General features: G+C 41.7%; 1 protein-coding gene across 4 annotated transcripts in view; it reads left to right on the top strand.

The window, feature by feature from the left end:
• Positions 1–24436, top strand: part of IKZF2 (IKAROS family zinc finger 2) — a 109637-nt gene that overhangs the window by 45704 nt on the left and 39497 nt on the right. For 2 of the 4 annotated variants that reach the window (XM_086465010.1, XM_086465011.1), the window contains one exon: positions 15970–16236. In XM_086465010.1, the coding sequence (XP_086321136.1) occupies positions 15970–16236 (267 nt within the window). The remainder of the gene's footprint in view (positions 1–15969; positions 16237–24436) is intronic. The other 2 variants (XM_086465013.1, XM_086465012.1) reach the window with 1 other exon arrangement.

Raw genomic sequence — 24436 nt, 5'->3', positions numbered from 1 at the left:
CTCAGGTTATTTTTCAGCTGGATCTGTTCCAAACACAGCAGAGAGGGTATGGCTCCAGGACCCGGAGAGTTGTAGTGACTGCAGAGTTGCTATATCCCTATCCTGGCTGGGCAGCCAGGAACCCAGTGAAGACTTCTAAATTAACCATCTGAGCTGAAGAAAGGGATAGGAGGCACAGCTGTTTCACTCTCCAAAACATGTAACTATACACCATCATACAGTTAAGGACATAAAGAGGTTTCAAATGCTTCCTTTTTTATTTTTTAATTTTTTTAAAAATGTGTTTGTTTAATTTTAAATATTGCCTGTTTCAGAAATTCCTTGATTTAAACGAGTTCAATGCTTCCTTAGTTCCTGATGCAGGAGACTAGCTCGAGACTTGCATCCTTATGGCTTGCTGGGAGCAAGCTTGCTGTGGAAACTGCTAGGTGGAAATGACAAGTAATAAATTTGTCAAAAAAGGCAGCTTGTGAGAGGAACCAGAATGAAATTTGAGTCAAGTTAGATGAAAATGTTGGGACAAAACACTTCAGCAGCATTGAAATGGCTTTTGATATTTGAAAGTAGAAAACATTTCCATGTTTGTTTCAAAATTATGTATTTCAGCTCAAAAGGGCCAGCACTTGAAAGGGGGAGGTTATACAACTTCAGAAATGTTTTATTTTCTTTTCGCTCAAGTAAATGTGTCTAATCAAGTCAAATTATTTTCACAGCAAATGAAACGTTTCTGTTTGTTTGACCCATATGATTATTTCTTTCTTTTTGTCTTCAGTAGTCACTACAAAAACTCGATTTTCCTTATGTCTCCCACCAGAACTGAAAGTTGGAGACTGGAATATTCCACCTCCTTGTTTGTGGGGTGCAGCTGCCTAAAATAAATCTCCAAGCTTTAAGCATCTCAGGCTCTACTTCATGGTAGATGCTTTATTCTTACCCTAGAGTGAGAATCCCCTGTTTATGTTTTCTCTAAGAAAGCAAATGATCCCAAAGTCCTGGGCCGGAAACTTGACAACAGAATAGTAATGAAGCATTGCTTATATGAACAAGTCACTCTCTGCAAAGACTGTTTAGCATGTATGCATGCATAATGGTGGGTAGGAATATTCGGGAACAGTAAAGGAAATCAATGGGTCCACTATGCACATGAAAGCAGATAAATGAAGCATCGCATGTGATGTATAAAATGATATGTCCTACCTGGGAGTATGCATGCTGCCTTCCTGAACCCCTCAGATCAAATTTGGTACCAGGGTAGTTGAATCTGACATGGTTCTGATCGTAACCTTTGCAACTAGAATTGTGCAGGTACATACACTTGATGAGAATGTGACAAGAGAAAATTGAATGTAAAGTCTGCTAGACAGCCAATAAATTTGTTTTAGATCTTTTTCTTTTCCTTGTTTGGCAATTATTTCAGCAGGTCTTGAACTACTTTCTGCTTGCTGTGAGTGAGGGTACTCAAATGACCTGCTTTAAATTCTTGGTATTTCTTGTACTTATGAGGAGACATAATCATCCAAGGGATTTGTATATTTTGTGTGGATTGCGACGTTTTTTTAAAATAATGCTTTTTATTTTAAAGACCAAGATTGGTCATAACTAGTGGTGGGTTACTTAGTACTATATAACTGAAATGTGTTTGTATTGTCACCAAACTCCTGTTATCTGTTTTTAAAATAGTGGGGCGGAGTTGTCGCTCAGGTCCTTCCACATTATTTGTTGTAATTCGGTAGACTATTAATGACAGCGTATTGCTATTAGGTTATAGCCCTCCTAGGTTATGACTCTTAGAACCATAAAGCAAGAGTTACAAGGTTTCACAGGTTGATTACAGAGAGAAGTTTATTGTTATTTCTTACACTTAAATCTGTTAGGTAAGTTAAAACAGCCAAGTAGGAGACCTGGAATAGAAATGATGTGCAGTTAAACACTGAAAAATCTCTACCTCTTCTATACAGGAGAGCTATAAAACTATTGCATATTGTACATTAGTATTCTGTGTTTATCTGAAATGCTACTACAGGCAGTAGTTTGAGCAGGCTATTACCATTTCTAACTTCATGTTACAGCGTTCTCGCTTGTCTGCACAGTTGACCCGATTCTGTATGTCATCAGGGAGGAGATGTTTAACTTGTGACACTACTAATCCTTTCCTGAAGGCTTTTCATTCTTCCTGCCTGTTGTCCTTTCATTGCGTTTGTGAGCTGGAACATGCTTGCTCAGCCCAATGATGAATTCATGTAATTACCTATGTACGTACCGAAGTCCTGTTGACTTTAACGTTAAAGATCAGTGATTGCTTAAGTATTGCACTGAATCAGGACCCCCAGGCATTTTCACATGCACAAGCTGACTTGGGAAGTGGTGCACCTTATTGTAGTTCTTCACTGATGGGAACGAACAGCAGGCTCGGGACACTCCCGCAGCCCGGCTGCCACTGCAAGTGCCCGTCTGTGCACAGAGATAGCTGGGAGCACATGAGCTCAACGGAGTGATCGTCTCCGCCCAGGTAAATCTGCAAACCACAGTAGACCTTGTGCCTTTGCATTAACATAAATGAGATATGTAGAAACAAACCATGATGTTAGACAAAGTTTAGAGTGTATATTTCATTAATCCAGTTCTAGAAAGCTTCATTAGTCTGTGTGCAGGTATGAGTTATGCAAAAGCACATGTCCGTGCCAGAAATCTGCATCCTGCTATAGCTCTGCGTGAGTGTGTCCCTCTGCAGAAACCCTGTTTGCAGGACCTCGTGGTGCAGTGTCCTTTCTCAGCCAAGCTCTCATGCAAGGGTATAGGTGATTTTCTGTGTGCCTCTTGAAAATATGCTTATCTCCATGTTTTTAGTTTGCTGATATAAATACACCTAATACATTGTGATAGCGCTGTGTTTTATAGGGAAGGCCACACTACTGTCAAGCCCAAAGAGTCTAGGTTGGTCTTGGTGTAGGCATCAAGCCTTCAGAGAATATGATTGTCCTTAGCTGGAATTACTGACAGTCCTGGGAGTTGCATCTGAATTACAAAAATCCTCGGGTCTCCAGTTCATATGTCGTCATAACCCAGTAGACACATTATGTATTCCCTGTAGAGGCTCATTTGTGATCCTTGCTAATACAGTTTGCACTCAGAATAGCGTTAGCCCTTTGAGGAGAAGGGAAGGTGTTACTGTTACAGCAGTTCCAGTCTGGGCTTCTGCCGGAGCTCTGTGGCATTGCTTTCCCAGGTTGATGATGATGGAGTGGACTTTTGCTTTCTCCATCCCTTTAGAAGCCATCCATGCTGCTTCCTCAGTGCTTTGATATTCTGCCAGCTGAGGGAGGGAAGAGCCATTTATAAATATTTCTGGTAATACAGTAAGTACTCTCACATGTTTTGCTCACTCATTTTCCGTATCCAGAAATCTATCCGACCAGAATCGGTTCACTCTCTTTTATTAGCAGAAATAGATCCACAACACTTAAAATTGATTTAAAAAAAAAAAAAAAAAAAGAAAAAGAAAAAAGGGAAGCAGCAGCAAGTGCAACATCATATTGACTCACTGTGTGTATATTCACACTGGCTTCCAATCCATGGATAATTACCCCTCAGAGATTGTATGCTATGTACAGTACGGTGATGGAATTATGCACTTTAAAGAGTGTTAGTGAGGCTTTTAAGATGCCAAATTCTTTCTTTTTTTTTTCTTTTCATTGCAGTGAATAATGATTTTTAAATGCACATGACCCATCCTCAAAAACAAAGTAAGGCATGTCAGTGATGTTTTATGTCTCTGGGTCTCACTTTCTTGAACTGATACAATAGAAGAAGTGTACCCATGAGATGAAATCTGGAGCCTGGTCAGAGAATCTCTTGGGATTGCTAACTTTTGTTAGTGAGGGGAAGGGCAAGTGGAACTCGGTTGTTACTCGTTCTGTTTGGCAGCAGGTAGCCCAACTAAGGTTACTGGAAGGAAAGAGGGTTTGAAAGAAACGGTGGGTACAAATCCATAGAAAAGCAGGCTTCATTGGTTTGGCTGTTGTGGATCACCTTACTTGAACGCTAGCTAGTGGTGGTGGTTTCTCCGATCTCTTTGTCAGTTGAACTGTTTTGATTGCAGTTTCACATAAAAAATTTAAAATATTGCCTATACATTTCAGCCTAAATTGTTTCTGGCAAAGTGATAAGCAAGTAAAAAAACAGGGCCTCATCGTAGGAAGTGTCAAGCAATCTTAAATTTAGGCAGAGGTACCGGCTCCTCCTAGAGGAAAAGAGCCAGTACGTAAATAGCTCCCAACAGATCCTTTACCCAAGGAAACAAAAGGGTGACGTGCAGAAGTTACTGCTAATGCCAAATTTAAGCTTTCCAATGGGAATGTGTCACATATGTGAGGTCTGAGTTTGTCTGTAAGATATGACTTGGTGTTCAAGCAGGAGGGTTTATTGATAGATACTCTGTGATATTTTGTAGGAATTGACAGCTCTGCAGATCTATTGGAGCTCTTTGGACAACCTTTCCAAAAGTACTGTCACAGGAGTTGAAAAAGGAGGTACCTTTTGAAACACAGCAATTGGGAATGTAGTTGCAGGGCTCCTGTACTCCTCTGTGGCAGGTGCTTGTCCTTTGACTGTGGCTATGTTTATGGATTTTTATCTTTTGTTGACATCTTTAATGAATGTTTAGTAGCAGTGAGTGGTGCTGCACCCTCTTCCACCAGCCTGGACCAGCGGGCTGTTGTGTTAAAGGGAGGGCTCCCAAAGACAGCTGGTTGTCCAAAAAGAGACTCTAACTGGGACAGACTGTAACAACTGTGAGGTCCCTGCAGCTGCCCTGCTCATACTCAAGGATGAATGAAGGTGGGCCTGGGAGTGCTCCCAGGAGTAGGTTTGTATGTACAAGTGTACAAGCCAGCCTTCTTCTCCCATCCCACCTTCTTCAGGGCCCTGTGCCCTGGAAGGAGCAGTGTCCCCATTCTCCCTGTGTAACCTGGGCTGCAGAAGCTAGAACAAGGCAAACAAGGACCTTCCTTGATGCTGCCCAGCCTCAGCCCCTTAATAAAACAAAGGACACACACTGCTTTACAGCTAACTCAAGACAGACAAATGAAATAGTTCTGCCGTCCATCAGAGAGGCTGTGTGCACCACTGTGCATGGTGGTTGAACGTGTGGTTTCCATGGAGTAGCTGAGTTTATGGGATGTGTTCGGGAGAGGGTCACGTATTTCCTGAGGAAGTATCAAATGCTTCAGTCTATGAATCTGTTATGTCTCCATCTTCTTGACTCTTCCTGAATCATATCAAGTGGTGCTCAAAGCCACTTGCAGCATCTTTCATCTTGCTTGGTGATGGTGCATCATATGACCTCCCCAGCAGTCTGAAATGTTTCAGCTTGGGGTTTGGTCCTGCAATCCCTTGTTGGAGCCCTTGAGATCACTTTCTTGTTTGAGCAGTTGATGGGGGTATCTGCTTAGCACTCTTGGGTACTGTGGTGAAAGAGTAGTGGGTGCTTTTGGTGTTTAAGTGGTTGAGACAAGAAAATGTGTGTGTGTGTCCCCATCCTTTTTATTTAAATCTAACTTGAAGAAACATTTCTTACTTGTTGGATATGTAAATTTTTAGGTACCTAATTATCTGTTTTACTTGCCAACTCACTCCAGCCCCTTTCTTCCGTGATCTACCACCCTCTTACCTTCTCATTCCCTTAAATATGTGTAGATGATGAATAGCAAATCTTCTCACAGAATTCTTCAGGAATATTTACTGTAGGGTTTTGCTTTTCTGGTGACTTGGAGATGGCATGGTGAGAAAAGAACATGTGAGCTAAACCTGTTGGTTTGAACATTGTGTCAGAAAATATCCATAAATTGCAAGTTACTACACAGATGTATAGATTTAATGAGACTGTGTAATGCCATTTATTTATGCTAAAGAATCTGACACATACGGTACTGAAAAAAAGTTAATACTCTAAGAGTTATTTTATATTTTTCCTTTGCCATCTGTCACTGCCTACATAATAATGATACAGGTGAAAGCCTAACACTGCTTTAAAAAAAATCAGAATGAATAGTCATTTAAATATCTTGCTGCTTTAATAGCAGGTGTGTTCTAAATTGTGGGAAAGAGGCAACAGAGATACCCTCCCCCCATTTTTAGTATCTTAAATTTTGGGTCTAAACAGATTTAGATGCTTGAAGTAACTTCTGAAAGTGGAAAATTATTATAAACTGTTCTGTCCTCTAAATGTGGAAAAGTTAAGGGACTAAACCAGACTCTGCCATGCTTGTAACATACTGTCAGTGCCTGGTTCTTCGAGTAGCCCTTTCATGTGCATCTTTAGATGTAGGTGAATTTTTGTGCTCTAAGTCTGCCTTAATGTGCTGAATTCAATACTGCTGGGGTTTCTGAACTCTGAGCAAGTCTTTCGAGATTCCAGATCCCCAAATCCTGGTCACTGTTGGCCATCTGAAATCAGTAAGAAAACAAAAGAGTAAGTGAAATGCACCTTTTCAGCAGTCTCAGTAAAAATACATATCTCAAAGCAGCACTGTGCTGACAGAACTCAGCGTTTACAAAGATGCTATCTTTTAAGAATTTTCCTTCAATTTGTGCAGTCGAAATGGTGAGAAGTCCCTACGCTCAGATGTTTGCAGTGATCCAGGGCTGTAAATGGTCCTGTACGTGGGGATCTGCCCATTGCTTTGTATTAGCCACCTGCCTCCAAGGGTGCAGACAAGGCTTTCATCAAATAAGTAAATGAAACAGGTCTTGTTGTTAATCTCCTTTTTGCAATATGGTGACAAAGACAGAAAATATTTTTGTGGCAGGTGTTTATCCTACAATTTTCCATGGGTTGATGGGTCAGGGGAGGTGCCTCCTTTAGAGGAGGAGGACATGGCTAGGTCAGGTTGCATTAAGATGATTTAGAGTTTATATAATTAAAAATAAATACATCTTTTCATGAAAGCTGTGAATGATCCAAAGGTGTAACTTTGTAATGAAAGCCTTTCGCTTACTTAAAATAATGTCTCCAGTGGTAAAAATGCAGGAAAGTACCTGGTTCAGACCCAGAGACATCATTCCATCAGCTTAAAACTTTTTCAGGTGTATTTTCAAATATAGTGCAGATCGCTAATGGAAAGTTCCTTATAAATGAAATAATCATTACTCTTATTATTACTACCCTTCATGTACGTTGGAAAGCATTTTAGGAAGTTAAGCACTGTTTAAGAAGCAGTGATGACAATGAGTGAGCAATGAGGTTTTGGTCACTTCAAATGGATGTTATAAATCACTTTATTTTTGTTTATAAGAGATGATCCATAAATAGCTGTAGTTTGTCAGCAATTTCCACTACAAACTTCTAGTTTTGGGTATCATATAAGGCTCTCAGCAGCCTCTTAGAAAATCCACTTAGAGGTGAATGTTGTGTCATTGCTCAATAGGTATATGTTTCTTCTGCTCCTTTATTAGAATTTGAACCGATCTTAAAAAGGTGTTCATAGTTTAATGCTTCGAGAGACAGAGTTTTCGCTACAGGACTGAGCCTGGTTTTATTTTTCCTCCTCTCTCTGCTTTCCAGTGCGCACCAGAAATAACCACTGAAGTAAAAAAGAGCTGTGGTAGGAGAGGAAACTGACAGTATTTAATGTACGTGTTGCAGACAGTAAGAGACTTGCTTTATATCAGCAAGGGAAAGGGTTGTGAAAGACCACCCACATCACCAAACCCTGCCTCCTGCAGTTCATGGTAACTGCGAGATGAAAGTTTACAATGAGAAGGGGCCCTGGAGAACACCTGCTATGCACCACAGCACACCCCCCACCCCACCCCCATCACCTGCCTGTTTGTAACAAGCATAAAGTCATTAAAAAAAAAGTTAATACTCTAAGAGTTATTTTATATTTTTATATATAAAAATATATATATATTTTATATATATATAAAAAAAAGGCAGAAAGTCTTAGTGATTACAGTATGTGGCAGGAGAGAGCAGGGGAGCACAAGGGCTGACCAGGTGTTGCGTAAAGGCCAAAAGTTTGCTAGATGACATTTGCCCAGAGAAGCATCTTTCATGCAACAGAAAAAGGAGAGGAAAAAGAAGAATTCTGCTCCCTCTCGCCCCATCAAAACAGCCCAAAAAGTAGCAGAACGAATAAACAGGTATCCAACAATTACTCCTAATTTGACTTTAGGGAAAAATGTATGAATCTAGGCCTGAGAACTGGCTTAGTTTGAGCATCAGTAGTGGGGGCAGCAGCTAGGAGCCAAGTACCGTTGCATTCCACTCACCCTTCACAGGGGCCAGGTTCTGACATTGCAAAAGTATAGAAAGGCATGGAGGTGAGGAAGCTCTTCCTTGCATCTGTAGGGAAACTGCAGAAACCTCGTATTATGTTAAGCACAATACTTGTTGTACCATAATTACTTTGTAAGTATGGGCAAGAAAGGAGGGGGAGGGTGGGTCATCAGGAGTACTTTTCCTACCCTGGGATATGAATACATGACTCTCACTTGTGTAAGTACAGGTTGCGTAGATGTATTTGTGGGTGAAATTTGGCCTGAGGTCCTTTTGAAGAGGAATCTTGCGACACTGAGCAATCGTGTGTCTTCAATTAGGAGTTCTTACTCTTGCTGGGTGGAGGTATGCAGCATGGGTGACTTGTGGTGAGTAAAGAGTTATGCCTAAGGCCTGGGCATCTGGGGCATACTCTGGTCTAGATACTGCCATCCTTACTTATACTAAGGTACTCCTTACTCACCCTTTGGACTTCGGCAGGGTACTCACTGAATCTGACTCAAAAATCATTAAAACCATCAGAATTTAGTCCTGTGATAGAAAAGAAATTTCAAGTCTTAATGCTGCACTTGCTGGGATGTTGTGTGATTAAATCAGAGCCCTTCCATCTGTAGCTGTGGTCTTTTCAGCTTAATATTTGTATAAGCTTGTAGAGCCATTTGAGCATATAAGTTGTTCCACAGATTTCAATGCTGTAGTCTTCATTCCTTGTGTCTGGCCATGGACAGTGAAGTTGAGAGAAGCTGCCTGCTATTTTAAAGCCATTGCTACAGAAAGCATGCAGTGACATCCAAGGTGCTGCTCCGCATCAGCCAAAGCTGGTTCTCGTGATGGCACAGTATGCCTGGTCAGGGGCCTGATCCAGCTGAAAAGGCTTGATTTTTCTTGGGAAGGGTAGTTTTCAGCCAGAGTGATTTACCACCCAGTTCCATGAGCACTGGTGCCAGTATAAAAGATGGGGGTGGGGAATGAGAGGATGGCAACCATGGTTTGTGTCAACTAGAACCTGACTGAAGCTTGGCTTAGCTATGCAACCACATCATAATTTAAACTAAACTTGGGTGTAACAGAACTGTTAGTCTACACTTGCTGTACACACCACCTCCAGAAGATATGAAATAAGTATTTTGTCGCGTTTAGTGAGAGTTTAAATTGACTTAAGAGGCAGCAGGCTTAAACTGAGATTCTTCAATGTGAAAACTAAAAATTTCTAAGGATGCTTAAATAAGCTGATCATTTCTCACTGAATTTCTGGCAAGAACTACCTACATGTGGGCTTGAAGAATTCCATTTGTAGCATGCAGAAAAGGACTCCACACAAAGCTTCTAAATCTTTCCTTTCCCTTTTTTTTTGTATTAGTTATGAAATACTTGGTTTAACTGTTACGAATGGACATAATCCTGCTGAGGTCACCATGACAACATGAAGTTGCCATCTAAGATTCGCACTTGCTCAGTGGCCAAAAGCTAAATCTTTGGCAGCTTGCGATTAAACAAATCTGACACCCAGCATCGGGGATGTCCGTGTATAATGTAAGAGGCCCTGCTTAGGCTTTTCTCGCTTGACTCGAGACAGGAGTTGGGTAATTCCCCTTTATTTGCAGGTGACGTTCACCCTCATTTGTTCCATCCAGATACAGCTTCACTTCTCTCTAAGCCTCCAGAAAGACTCAATCTACTATGAAAGCAGAACTGGCTCCTTTGAAATACACCTTTCTAACCCCCAACTGAAACATTTTCCATTACAGTGTTGTTAGGGCAGCGTTGCCCACAGGTGTCATTTAACAGACATCTTCCTTTCTCCTGGAGATTGCAGTTATCAACCCCAAAGCAGCAGATGTGCTGCCAATGCCTTGAGCAGACCTGACTCTCCTTATTCTTCAGCATCGCACCTACCCAGCTTTGGAGCAAAACCTGCTTGGCACCAGCACAGCAGGAGGACAGAGAAGGGGGAGGCCTGTTCGTTTCTCAGGAAATAAATATAATTTCCAGCTAATTTGCTTTTGTGGCTATGAGGTGACAAAAGAGCAAATCCCTTGATTCTGCAGCTGCTTGGCTGGCATTCTCACCCTTTATACGAGTGCCTTTGTAAAAAGGGAAGATTTGTTGGTGCTCCCTTGTTTACACATTTAATAGCTCACAATTAAGGCAAAATGGACTTGAAAAGCCTCGTTAATGAAGAGCCAAGTTCTACCAGCAACAAGAAACTCGAAGATGAAATTTTCACCAAGACCCCTTTATGCTCTTCCAGGAGGAAAGTATGTTTAAACATGGGTTAAAGTCTCACTACACTTCTGGAGTACTGTAAACACCCTCTTTAAGGACCCTTTTTGCTACCAGAGTGCTCTTAGGCTGAACAAGAGTCAAAGCTCATTGTTTCCAGCTTCTGGCATTCCTTACCTTGGATTTTCAAAATCTGTCAAGAGGGAAGAGTTCTCCCCCCCTCGACCATCCGTGTGTGTCCCCCCCCCTCCGCCCCCCTGAATTTTCATTTTACAAAACACTTATCAGTTTTCCATTCCAGGTCTTAAAATTAACTATATTCCACTCACCATTATTGAGCGCTTTTAATAGTATAGAAACAGGGCACTTAAGGGTATAGAAGCACTCCACATCTGAATCTTGCGATATGTAAGAGCTAGGTATCCAGGTTCAAAACATGCAAGAAGCAGGATCATCCTTTATTTGTCTTTAGCTGCCAATTAGCAATGTCATTAATCCGCTGCCTAGAAGAAGTTCATGATTAGAACAGACGGTGTCACTGACCATTGACAAGACAATATGCAGAAGGTTGTGCTGTAGCTGCCTGTCACTGTGCTGTGGTAGTTAGAGCTAGGTCTCATTTTCCAGAGGGAAGTAACAATTTCTTAATTTCTTTGCATTCTGGGGTAAAGACAGACACATTATCCAGGCTTTGAATATTGTATATATTGTGTTCTGGACAGGGAATCTTTAGCAGACCCCAGGAGAGCTAATGCACCACCTGCCCCCTGTTGTCAGACAAGTTCGGTTAGAGAACATGTTGTGTCCGCATTGGCTACAAATGTCCTTCTCTGTGTTCACCCACAGAGCCACCCCAAGGCTCTTCGGGGGCGGCAGATTTGAATTTTGCCTTCTCAAGGATGAGTGTCTGAATCTGGGCCAAAGCTTCATTTCCTGCTGGTGAGAGAAGAGGGATGGGGAAAGGGGCGCAGCAGGACTTGAGGGGTCAGGCTTGCTTTTTCTGCTGCTCCGGGGGCAGCAGGAAGAGGCTGGTGGTGCATGGCTGCTGCCAGGAAAGGCTAACCTCTAGCTGGAGACCGCAAACCCTTGGTGACAGTGGCCAGCCTGGTTTTCCAAGGCCACAGACAAAGTAAGCAATGACCTAGGACAGCAGACAGTGGAGGAGACAGAGGGGCCCAGGCCTGCTGCTTGCTCTCTGGTGTGTTGGACAGAAGGATTTCTGTTCTGCAGTGGGAATTGCACTCTAGGTTGCTTGCTTAAGAAAAAGATGGCCAGTGCTTTAATTCACATCCCACCTGGGGATCAAATCTCTCAGCAAGACAGGAGTGGTTTTTCTCCCCAGATCTCACTTTTGAGGGAAGCAAGTTGCCATGACAGAGAATTAAATACTAGGAGTATTTTTCTTAGGTGGATCTTCCAACTTCTGGTTTGTAGCTACTGTAATTTGTGAGTGAAGGAAATATTTTGGTACTAAAAACTTGCCAAAATGCTGTATTAATTGCAGTTTAATTAGCACTTATGAGACATTAACAATAATTGTATTCAATTTGACCACTCAGGATAAAGTGTGATTCAGGATCAGCTGGTTGGTGTGCTGAAACAAAACAAAAAAAAACCCAAAACAAACAAACAAACAAAACCCCCCAAAAAACAAAAAAAAAAAACAAAACCACTGCTGTGTGGTCTGGTGAATATGTGCCATTAGCTTTGTGTTCATAGGTAGAAGCTTTTCTGGCTGCTTAACTTTTTTTTTTTTTCCCCACAAGGTGTTGTGCTGGACTGGGAGAAAGTGGAAGGAACTTGTATTCACTGGAAGGAAATGGTTTGACTTCAAGCTCATGCTCTTGCAGTGAACTGGATTACAGTTTATCCCTGCTCTCTCTTTTACTATGATTTTTAGGAAGAGTGCCAAAAACTTTAAAAATTTTTTCCATTTACTTATTTATGCTTTGCTTTGCCAAGGAATGAGAAAGCCTGGCACTTTTAGCAAGTGTGTGAGCAAGAAAGGCAAGGGAACCTAGGGTGAAATTTGACATGGAGACTTGTATGCAGTGCAGGATAGCCATAAACATCCTTTGAGTATTTCTTTTTTCTTTGAAGCAGAGTTCATTATGCTCTCTGAGTTTGTGGCTGTAGGTGAAAACAAAGACAGTGATTGTAGTTTCAAAGGCTGGCTGAGAACAGAGAAAACAAACTATATGCGATTTAAAGCACATGTTTGTATGCAGGCTACCACACATGCCTAATGTATACACCAGTATGATGTAAGGCAGCAGAGGTGACCTGATTAGCAAAGCCCTCACAATGAGCTGAGGAGATCCCTGCTGCACCAGTGCACCCCTCCTTGGAGACCTGTGACTACTCCTAGCTGAAGGAAACCTTCCGGCAGCAACAAGAGCTAGCAGAGAGGTTCTGAAAATGGCAATGGCAGTGCTCTGTGTGTGTGTGAAGGTGCGGGAAGTAAGAAGAGTAAACAGCCTGCACAGCTTTGCAGAATGGCTGGCATATTGTGAAAGATGCAACATGAATTGCTTGGGCTTTGTGAGTTACGTTTGCAGGGGTTGTGGAGCAATGTGTGGGGAGGTTGCATTTCACGAACAGCTCGCTCTGTTTTGTTGTGCTATTTATCCTGTTGGATGAAAGCCATCATTCAGCAGAAAGAAATGCTAGGGAAAGATAAAGTGATCGTCCAGTTTGTAAGCTCTTGCAGCCTTGCTTTCAAACATGCTAAGCAGGCAGAGGTCCACAGACTTGAATGGGAACTCGTAATGCTCAGCACTTACTGCAATCAAGTGTTTATTATTCCATGTCAGAGAAATAGAGACAAAAATTTATATACGTAAGAAGACATGTAAGATACAAGGCTTTCTAGCTCTCTTGTGAGTACGTATAAATATACGCAATTGGTATGAGGTCTTTTGGTTATTTTGTGCATTACTGTGCGTGGAGAGTGTGCAGGCTTGTGGCAGTGACCTGGGCTTTTAGGTGAGGAGCACAGGGCACTATTTCTGGCTCTACCCTAGCTACTTGTGTGGCCAAGTGTATTAAATCCTGTTCCTGAAGACAGCAAACTGTTCATTTGGGCTTCATTCTCAGACTTGCTGAATACCCCAAAAGGCTGCTATTATTAGCAGGAGCTGCCATTCCTTAGCCCTGAAAGTGGGCTGTCCGTAAATCACCAACATGTGCTTTCCATGGGGAGGCAGAACTAGAACCTCAGCTTTCTCCCTGCCAGCCTGCAGAGCTGGCAGAGCTCCCACTCTACCAGCCCTTCCGCTGAGGGTGCATCCTCCTGGTGATGAGGCTGGTGATGGCTGTGCCATCCACCATACCTTGGGCTCCGCACAAGCATTGAATAGCTTCCCGTTGCTTCTGTTGCTGCTGTGGTGGGGCAGGCCCCCTCGTGCTCATCATGGAAACAACCTCCTCTTGACCTCTTTCTGCCTTTGTTCCTCCCCTTGTTGGGGTGGTGGAAGAAGCTATTAGGAAAACTATATCTTGTTCTTTGTGGGTGACTTGCAATTACATAAAGTTTAGGGCATCTTTTTCAAGGCCAGTAAGAGGTTGCTTTCATCCATGTATTTCCCTGCGTGTGCTGCTGGTACCAGGGTTAGCGCTCTAGAGCAGAGAGTTGTCCCCAGGGGACTGTGCTCTTCCACCATGCCTGAGTGCAGGTTGGGACAGCCATCCTGCACCCAGGCCAGCACAGCCACACACTGCCCCCAGGCACCAGCTGGGGCCAGGTCATGGTTAAGTTCTCAGTCTGTGCCATTGTTTCTTTTTTTAAATAATAAATGTATCTCTGTGGCAACAAAAATATCAATTCTGTTGTATAAATGAAGCTCTCAAATATGTTGTCGTTACAGACTATTCCGATGACAGTGCCTGTGCTGATATTAGGCTGCTGTGATCCGATCTGCCTGTGTCCTTGCTCTGGATGCGCTTTGCTGTAATAGTACTTTCATTCCGTAGCTCCCATTAGTGCCTTGATGAATAGCAGAAGATGTGTTTCAACAATTTTATGATTAAAAAGCAGCATCTTACCGTTACTTGGTCTCTGGTGCCTTTGCCTTGTTCATTATGCTTTGCCTGGGAGTAACAACAGTGATTCAGAGTTGCAACATCAACATTAGTGTCTGAACCTTGTGTTTTCTTTAACTGTAAATTCTGGGGAAGGAGGAGAAAGGAGGATGAAGGAGGAAGTCTAAGTAGTAGGGTTTATTCTTCTGACATTTCCAGGCGAGCTGTTTGAAACCGTGATGCCTCACAGCGATCACACATGTTTATTCCTAACTCTTCCGTTGGGCTTCTGAACAGGGGCCTCTTGGGTGGCTGCTCTGGAGCACACCTGGCCAGGGTTCGGAGACACCGGCTGGGCCCAGGGCACGTATTTGCAGTCTGGGTCTGCTGCTGTCACCACCACCCATGCTAATGGCCTTAGTACAGAGGTCAAAGACTGCTTAGATATGAAGGCTGAATCACCTCCTTTTTAAACCCCTCAGCAGGATCAAGGCTTAGGGAAGCAGGCACGTGGGCTTGCCTTCTGGCTGACTGTGGATGTAAAGTGTGACTCTGGAACAGGCCTTTCAGCAGTTTCGACCAACCATTGAGGCACTGACTTGGGGGTGTCTGGTGATTAAAACACTCCTGCACCGACACCCCTACGTGAAAAAGCCTGATGCATTCATTTTCTTTAAAGATTTGCTGATCCCACAAGCTCTTGATAGTTAGTGGAGGTTTATCCTGTGACCTGAGGATCACAAAAATCAGTGGTGAGCCCATCAGTCTAACCAGGCAGATATGAAAGATCTTGAACTGTGCTTATTTCACTTGCAAATATAAATAAGCCAACAGCATAGTCCTTGCTTCAGACCTGTTTGCCTTGGCAGTGTTCCATTTATGTGAATCAGAAGATGGTAGCAAAAAAGTACTAGAGGCTTATCCAGAGGTTGGTCTCCCCACTGTCAGGAAACTTGCACATGCAGGCCGGGTGATCGGGAGATTATTGACACAGCCCACAAGCACGGCTTCACTAGGTCCCTGCATTTTGAACAAACATGCCTGCAAAGGGTTCTTGATTCTGTGAGTTGTGGTGGTGCTGTCTTTGGAAACCCTGCATCTTGGTGCCTAGGCAGGAGAGAGCTGGAAGAAGCAGCTGCAGCTATGTCCTTTGCTCTTGTGACTTTGGCTTCTTGAAAGGAAGGGGGCTCCTGTGTTTCAAGCTGAGAAACAGGAAGTCAGTTCTTAAGCCTGCTGCGTCTCTGCAACTTTTGGTGGGTCTCTGGATCACGCTGTGGCTTAGTTTCTAAGCTGTAAAATAGAGGTAGAGATTAAGAATTTAAAAAAACAAACAAGACCTTGCAGAAATATGCAGTTGTAACTTGTAGCAGAAATTTATTATGATATTAGCGATTGGGAACTTAGAAAATACAAATTTTAATTTTTTTTTTTTTTTTTTTTTATTTCAGCAAATTCAGTGAAGCTAGAAATGCAAAGTGATGAGGAATGTGACAGGAAGGCCCTGAGTCAGGAAGATGAGATCAGGGCTCATGATGAAGGAAGCAGCCTGGAAGAGCCCTTCACTGAGAGTAACGAGATGGCGGATAACAGAAAGATCCAGGAGCTATCGAGCGAGGGAGGAATCCGGCTTCCGAATGGTAAACTGAAATGTGACGTCTGTGGCATGGTTTGCATTGGGCCCAATGTGCTAATGGTACATAAAAGGAGCCACACTGGTAAGCAGCTGAAAGAAAATCTGATGAGTGCCTGTGGCATCTGATGTTGATTACCTGACAACTCTTCTCTCTTCCTTTTTTATTCATGGGGTAGCAGGAAGCTGGGGAGGGGAAAGACGGGCTTCATTGGTTTGGTTCTCTTCATTCTGGTGATGCTGTTTCTGGCAAGCCTGGTGCTTCCTTAACATTGATTTCTAGCCTTTCATTCTTAAGAACAGCACAAAAGTCTGGAAATTGCCTTTTTACTGTTCTTGACCAGGGGCAGGATGGTAAGGGTCATTCTCTGGCATGGGGAGGGGGGGTGTGTGTGTGTGTTCGTGTGTGTGTGTGTGCAAGGCTTTTGAGCCTTTAAGGTGAGTCTTAGATGGTCTTCCCATGGAGGTGCTCACGTGTGGACAATGCCAGCGGCTTCCTGGGGATCTCACATCTCCTTTGAAGGTGTCTGGACATGATGCCGGTGGCCCAGCAAATCTGAAATTAGCCAACTCCACAGGGGATGTTCATTACCAAGCAATCCTGATGCAAGGGTGGGCTTGACGCTCATTGTGCGACAACTCCATCAGGGAAACCTCACCTAAACAGCTCTTATGGCTCCCCCTCACCATCCAGATACCATTTCTGTGGCACCTTTCAATGCTTGCACTCTCCTATCATTTATTTATGTTACTATTAGTATTACTACTGTTTGGAGACCAAAACAGTTTACTAGGCTTATGGATTTGAGAATTCAAGAGGCAGAAAAAACCTTTGTGATATGCTGATCGAGCAGGTCTTTGGGGCCTGAAAGATGAGGCCTCAAGTTCAAAACAGGAAATTTCAGGGGAGTTTTGGCTAATATGATAAACTGGGGTGCCCAAGAGGCTGGTACTCGCTTGCCTCTGCCGCTTCTCAAGCGGGAGTGACAGTTACCTCCAACAGGATAAAAGTACCAATGGTGCCAGAAGACAGTGCTCTTCGGTCTTGCAGAGGTCTACCTGGCAGAGCCTTTGATTCAAAAAACCACTTTAGCTTGTGCTTAATTTTTATGAGATTTAAACACATGTAAGTGATCTCAGATGCTACAATATGTGCTTAACTTAAGATACGCTCTTAAATCTTAAGGTTAAGCACAGGTTTCTCTGTTGGAGCCTTAGTGGGTGTTTGTTCTTTGTATTTTTTTGGACAAAATGATATTTTGTTTTTTATCTTTCTCTGCTGTTTATTTTTTTAATGGGGCCGGAGACTGACACTGGCTGAGGTATCTGCCAAGATACATTAAAAAAAGTTGGGTTTTAAGGTAGAGTAAGAAAGACTTTGTGTAATCCCTTTGTAAACCTGGTAGTTTGCAGTCAAGTAGTGTGCTCTTGATGGGAAAGAAATCAATAGAACCTCTGTACAGAGGAATAATATATTACATAGTTAATGCCCTGTATACAAGTTGTATGATAATAACATAAATGTATAATGCAAAGCATTGAAGTATGCAGTCATGATTTTAGACAGCAATTGCAACAGGGGAAAAGCATTAGGTGGAGAACCAAAATCTTAACTATTTGACATGCTATTACTAGGAAAGGGAAAAAGAATAGAGAATGTAACAGACTGAGTCCCCAGCTTTCAGTGTCCCTGAAAGTTTGCACATGTCTGAGCATATGTATTGTAGGTGCATCAGAGTCCGCGTATTTGAACTTGAGCAGCTAAATTAGACCTGCTAAATTTAGATTTAGGTACTTAATTAAATGGTCTGCATCTTTTGAGATACTGAATAGCTAGTGCATCTTTTAAATACAGACAAGCTGCCTTTTTCATGTTAAAGACGACATGCAAATTCAAAGAGAACAGAACAAAATCTCATCTGCGTGCAGGCAAGACAGCTGTATGCGAGTGCATGGGTAGGAATTGCATAACTGGTAGCTTTTTCCTTCAGGCTACTGCTGGTTCCTCATAGAACTCTGACTCTTTTCCCATCTGAGCAGAGGAGCTGTGATGTATTGTTCTATACAGATGATTTCAAGCATATAGAAATGGCATTCCTTTTAACGTTCAGCTCAGTGCTCTACTCTCAGTAAACAAGTTGGCAAATTTTACATGGCATTCCTCCCCCTCCCACCCCCACCCCCCCCGGCCGTTGTTTGGTTTTTAATACATGCTGCTACTTCACTGTCCACAATAGAAGGAGAAGTTTGCTTGGATTTCCACATCCTTGATTTTAAGGAGTATTTTTAACATGCTGGTATCTATCTTATAAAGTGCAGTATTTTTAAAAAATATTGCCACTTCCTTGGCAGCTGGGTGCAGTGGGCTGGCCCCAGCTCTGGAATGAGCCCTGACCTGTGGTTAGTCTGGTTTTGCAGCCCAAGGGAGAATGGTAGAGGGAAGGGAGGTTGTCCCTAGTAAGTGGAAGTGGGTGATATTCTTTATCAACTAATGCAACTGGCATGTAATGGCTCTCAAAGCCAATTTAAGTATGTTTTGGGAGCTGAATCCCACCTTACTTTCCTCTTTATCTGTACACAACTGAAGTGTGGTCTGGCCAGTTGTTTGCATTGGCAAAAGCTGAAGTCCTTTTTCCTTCCCAAAAAACCTGTCAGCATTCTATGTAAATCACACAAAATGCTGTGGTCCATAGTAGAGGCTGTAATTTGCATGTATGTTGGGACAAGAGTGTGGCTTTCCTTACACTGGGGACCCAGGCTTTGCGAGAAGCTGTGCCATATGGCTTTGGCTGCGTTACGCACATAAAGGGACACAGTTTCCTCCAGCCATTATTCATCTGTTCCTGAGGAGCAGTTAGTCTTCCCTGCCGTATTATGGTAGTTCGGTCAAACAGATATAGGAACAGGGAAAATAATCTATGCCCTAGATGAGCTCGGTGTCCCATCTCTTACATGCTGGAACATCTGTTTCCTCTGATGCCTGCAGCCACCCCTTCCCATGATAGACCAAGCTGGGGATTTCCCATTCATCCTTTGGATCTGCACGAGTGCTCCTTCGTGCAAGCGGTGCTTTGGCCCACGGCACCTCCATCATGGAGCCCGTGGCACTGCTCATCTCATACTGCCAAACCTGTTTCTCTAAAACACTGATAATTCAGGTGAAGTGTTTTTGTAATCTGCATGGGCATCAGGAGAAGGCCTTTTTATTTGTTTGTCATTGCTGACAGAAAATAAATAAAACACTCAATGTGGGAGTTAAGCATGATGCACTCTGTGCTTTGGTGAGTGAGGTGACCCTCCCACCCCCTCCCTCATGTGCTACATCCTTGTGTCAGAAAAATAGCATGTGTCAGGTTTGATTTATTTTCCTCCTTTCCCATACTATCTTCTTTTGGTCCAAATTTCGTATTCCATAGCATACGCCCTGAGTTGCAGCATCTTTATCAGAGTTTGTTGTTACTGCAGGAGATGGCTTGTCACATAATATTGCCACTGGATACTCTGGGGGCTTTTGTTTAGGAATGTTGAGGAAAGGGGAGAGGAAGAAGATAAAGTCAATAATACAGTTTGTCTGAGTTGATGAAAAGGAACTCCAGTGATTTCTCACCTCTTTAGGCTCCTGTTAGTGAGCCTCAATTAAAATTTCCTTGCTCATTATTTCTGGGAAAGCAGTAACCATTTGCCGGTATAGCTGTGCTGCTGCTTCTGTGATCTGAAAGGTCCGCATGTTGTTCTCCCTTGCGCTGTGAATTTGATTTTTCTCCACCGTAACATCCAGTCTATTATCTAGTCCACTGCTGGATTTTGAAACACTTTTTATTTCTAAGGGAGGGTTGGGATCATCCTCGTTGTTTTAAGAACAGCCAGAGGTTAAATGCTTTCTCTGTATGGAGGCAGTGGGACAGTGGCAGAGCAAAGCTGGGTCTCTGGGTACAGGACAGAATGCAGCAGGGATAGTAGTCTTGCCCTACTCCCTCTTTGGGCTTCTAATAGGTTGTTTTTAGGCTTTTTTTGGGATGCTAACTACAGGAGCATCTCGGATCTCTGCTTGCACTCCACAAGCATTTTAGTACCATGAAGTCAGTGAAATAAGATATGATATGTGGAACTTGAGGAAAATCCTCAAGTTCTGCTTTAACATCCACAGCATTATAAGTGAACCTATGCAACACTGGAACTCTGAATGCCATTTAATATTTTTTTTTCAATGCAGAGTTCAAGTTTTTGTGACAGAGTTAATAAAGGGGGAAAATCCCAATCGTGCTGTTCAGTATAAAAAGACTTTTCTCCCTAAAGCAGCTAACCAGGAACAAATTTAAACAAATGATCATATCAACACATTACAATTAACTCTGTTGTACTGCCTGTCTTATTCTTCTAGTAGAAAGGTTTTATTTCATGTAATTTGTAACCTAGTGCAGACTCCTACCTCTTGCAATATGAATCGTTTTGGCACTGAATCAAAAATTGCGGGGCCAAATTTCTAGAAGTGATGTTTTTTACTTAGGTTTCTAAATATAACTTTTCCAAAAGTCTCATTTTCTACTTAAGCATATGAAGAAGAGCTTAGATTTTCAAAATTGCTTTTTGCATAAGGATGTGTTTTGCTCACAGTACTCAGTAGCTAAACTCTTCTGATATTTTTTGGCAGTTCACTTAAAGGAATTTTCTCTTTTAAGAATATGTTCATAAATTTTTGTACAGAGGACACTTGGAAATCACTCAGGATTTCCCAGGAATTTTTCCTGAGAGATTTGTCACTACTGTTTTGTAATAAATTGCCCTATCTGGAAGTAGGTTTTTCCCAACAAACAACCGCAGTAAAATCACTGATTTCGAGTGTTGTGCAGCCTGTTAAGTGAATCTGATAGAACCGTAAGTACGTATGCAGACTAGATGGTCCTGAGAATAACAAATACTGAAATGGAGCAAAGCCTGATGCTCTGTATCTCGCTTGGGTAAAGGCAGGTTGCAACTCTGCCTGTCAGTGTGTTGGTAGTGCAGGTGATATTTTTTTTGTGCTCCTGGGACAGAGCAGAATCAGAGTAGTTGCAGCATCTGATGAATCAGGAGAAATGTTTCATTTTAACTGAATATTAACAAAAAGCCTGCTATGGAAGGGTGAAAATAAAAATTATTAGTATGAGCAAATACTTTCTGATGGCAGCATGGGCACTGTAATTTTGCATTAAGAGGTTAAAAAAAAAAAATCCTGTTTGAGAAGTACCTAAGCTATCCTTTGCTTACACACCAAAAGTATGTGCCAAACTAGAAAGGCTGAGATCTTAGATACACATTTAGCCAGGACAGATGTTAAATGTAGTTCCACTGGACCTGGTTCTTACATGTAGAAAGGACTGCTGGCTTTCCTTGTTATTGTGAAGAGACTTTAAAACCAGTGATTTTTAAAAAAAGGTAATTAAAACATTCACGGGAAGGGACTTAAGCACTACTGTAGAAATAACCAGGCCTCGGTGTTAATGAGAAATAGTGCATTATTTTGTGAGTCGCTCTATTTGATTTCAAAGGGTCAAAAGTTACCACTCAAGGGTTATGAAAAATCTAAGTCTGCTTGGTTGCAAGGTCTGCAGGCTCTTTGTCCTCAGCCGAATTTCTGTTTTGATACAGAAAATATCACTGGTGTATTTTGCACCGGTATGAGATTCAAAGAAGGATAACTCATACCGAAACTTCTGCGCAGCACTTCTGTGCTGCGGCGGTAAAGGAGAGTTATTGTGCAGGGAAGCTTCCAATTAAGCAGAAAAAGGAGTTGGTTTGATTTTGAAATAACATTTGACATATACACAGTAAAATATGAAAGCTATTAGTAGGAAGTTAATCAGTTCATTCGCCTGGTTTCAGGTTGTATCAGCTAGACAGTGTTCATAGCTTGTGCTAAGAAGTCTCCAGCCAGCTGCCATATATTAAAGATACTTATGAAAGGTCCATGTCTTGCTAAAAAACCTGACTCCGTTGGTCTACTTCACCTTTCATCTCAGTATTCGTTTACACAACAGCAAGTTAACTTGTGTATTTTAGATACTGGTATAGCTAAAGAGCAGTAATATTTCATTATTATTTTTCCTGGAGGAGACATAGCTGTGATGTATGCATGTTAAACATTGAACTGTGAAGTTTCAGCAGTGTTTTACTGTAATTTAGTGGTAAATATTTGAAATCATACCTTTTAATTAATACTTTATTTAACTGTAAAATGATAAAACCCCATGGATTTATTTATTAATTTAATTATGAGGACTGTTCCCTAGCACAAACACCTCTTACTAAGCCTTCTGGAAAGGGAATACTTTGGAGCTCTGGCTTGTCTTGTCTATTCCTGAAGTAACTTTAGATAATTAAATTCCCTGTGCTGGAGAACAAGGCTTTTTAGATATTCTTGGTTTTGTCTGGCTTTAGATCTTAAATCTGGAGTTGAAAAGAAATATCTTTTTTGTTTGGTGAACTGTTTTGTGTTTTGTCGGTTTGGGGTTTTTTTTGTGTGTGTTTTTGTTTTTTTAATCACTAAGGTGTGAGGTTTTTCTACCCTGGTTTAGCTCTAAAATAGAGAAAATGTTTAATACTTAAAGTAGACTAAAAATATTTTGCAGTTACATTGCAGTCACATAGTTTCTGGTGCTGAAAAGCAAAAAGCTTGCTTAGTCACCTTTCATACATATTCTTCTTACAAGGAGCTCTTATTTTAATAAATCAGTGTAAGTATATAAAGTCAAACAGTAAATACATAACTATAAATGGTGAAAAATGCACCATGCTTATAATTGTCATTACCCTCTCATAGTTTTGTGTGCTACCTGTTTAGTAGGTCTATAATTTCTCGTGTGCCTGTGCTGCCATCACCCCCAAAGACAGGAAAACATTTTAAACACAGTCAGGGACTGTCACGTGGAGAATAAATTTAGTTAAAGACTTTTTGTGAGTGGATGTTTAGTTTGAAGTGTGATTAAATTCAGCCTATGGATAAAAACTTTTTTTGTTTTGACAGAAGAGTAAGGGAAGTGAATAAGGATGTCACGGTTGTTATTTTGCTATTAGGAAATATTAATACTGGAGAACTGCTTACCAACCTACTAGGAAAAGGCAGCAGGAGAAATAATTGGAAAACAGTCTTCTCAAGGCACTGAAGTGATAAAGAAGGCTGGTTTGCTAGTATATGGAGTGGGCATCAGACAGCACGATTCTTGGGGAAAAGAGAAAAATTTTCTTATTATTCAGTCTTTACTTTTTTTGCAAACCCTTCTATTGGATAATGGTCTCAGATTAGCTGTGCTAAATGTAAAAGCTGCTAATCAATAGCACAAATGTGTGACTAAAATTAACAGTCATCTCACAAGCCTGCAGCTTAAACAAGAAGCAAGAATCAAATGATTGGAGAAAAATATAACAAACAGATCAAAGCAGCTATTTACCCGAAATTAAGCCAGTAGGAAAAATTAATTCATGCTGGCTTTAAATAGATACAAAGGTTATTTAAGGTAAAATGTGCTATTGTAGCAGATTCTGTCTGTTGCAAGAGAGGAGTAGACTATCAGTGACTTTGTGGTGTTTTCGTGTCATCTTTGCCACCAGACTGTGGTGCAGTGACTATTTGAATTCCTGATTGAAGACTTGCAGAATCTCTTCAGCTGCCAGTTTATTGAGGAATAATACTGGCTCATATGTGGCCTCCAAAATATCAAAAGTAAGTGAGCGATGTAGCAGGTAAAACACATTAACTGCATAGTTTTAAATACAGCAGGAGTAAAAGGAAAGACTTTAGACTTGATAAGAAACTCACTACTTTCTTTAATGTTGTCATCCTGAAACTGAAGCTATTATTCCTGAATACTGAGAAACACTGTCAAAGGAAGGGGTTTTGCCTGTTTTCTCAGACAGCAAAAGCAAAACAGAAAAGATGAAAAACCCATATATTTTTCTACTGCAATCTCTTTACATACCTCTGTTATGGACATGTTGAAATGATGTAAAAGAAGATAATGGTTAAACAGATCCTTTAAGTATAGTGTGGGAGTTTGAAAGGGAAACCACAAACTCTTTATCAATTCCAATGAGCTCATGTTCAGTGTATTTGAAGAAGAGCTTTATGCCCTGATTTTTTTTTTTAATCATTACTCCATAATGTTCTTGGCAAGATTATAGAAACCTTAGTGTCTTCTTCAGTGCATCTGCAGTGGTTTTGGATGTAATTTCCAGCTCACGCATGTGAAGTGAAGTTGCAGAGGTATGGCATATCTATGGCACGACTGCCTTCTGCTGCCCTCCTGGCA

Source organism: Leptosomus discolor, chromosome 5 (genome assembly GCF_034619465.1).
Source record: "Leptosomus discolor isolate bLepDis1 chromosome 5, bLepDis1.hap2, whole genome shotgun sequence".
Taxonomy (NCBI): domain Eukaryota; kingdom Metazoa; phylum Chordata; class Aves; order Leptosomiformes; family Leptosomidae; genus Leptosomus; species Leptosomus discolor.
The sequence above is the reverse complement of the archived record's forward strand: the minus strand, read 5'-3'. Positions and strand labels throughout refer to the sequence as shown.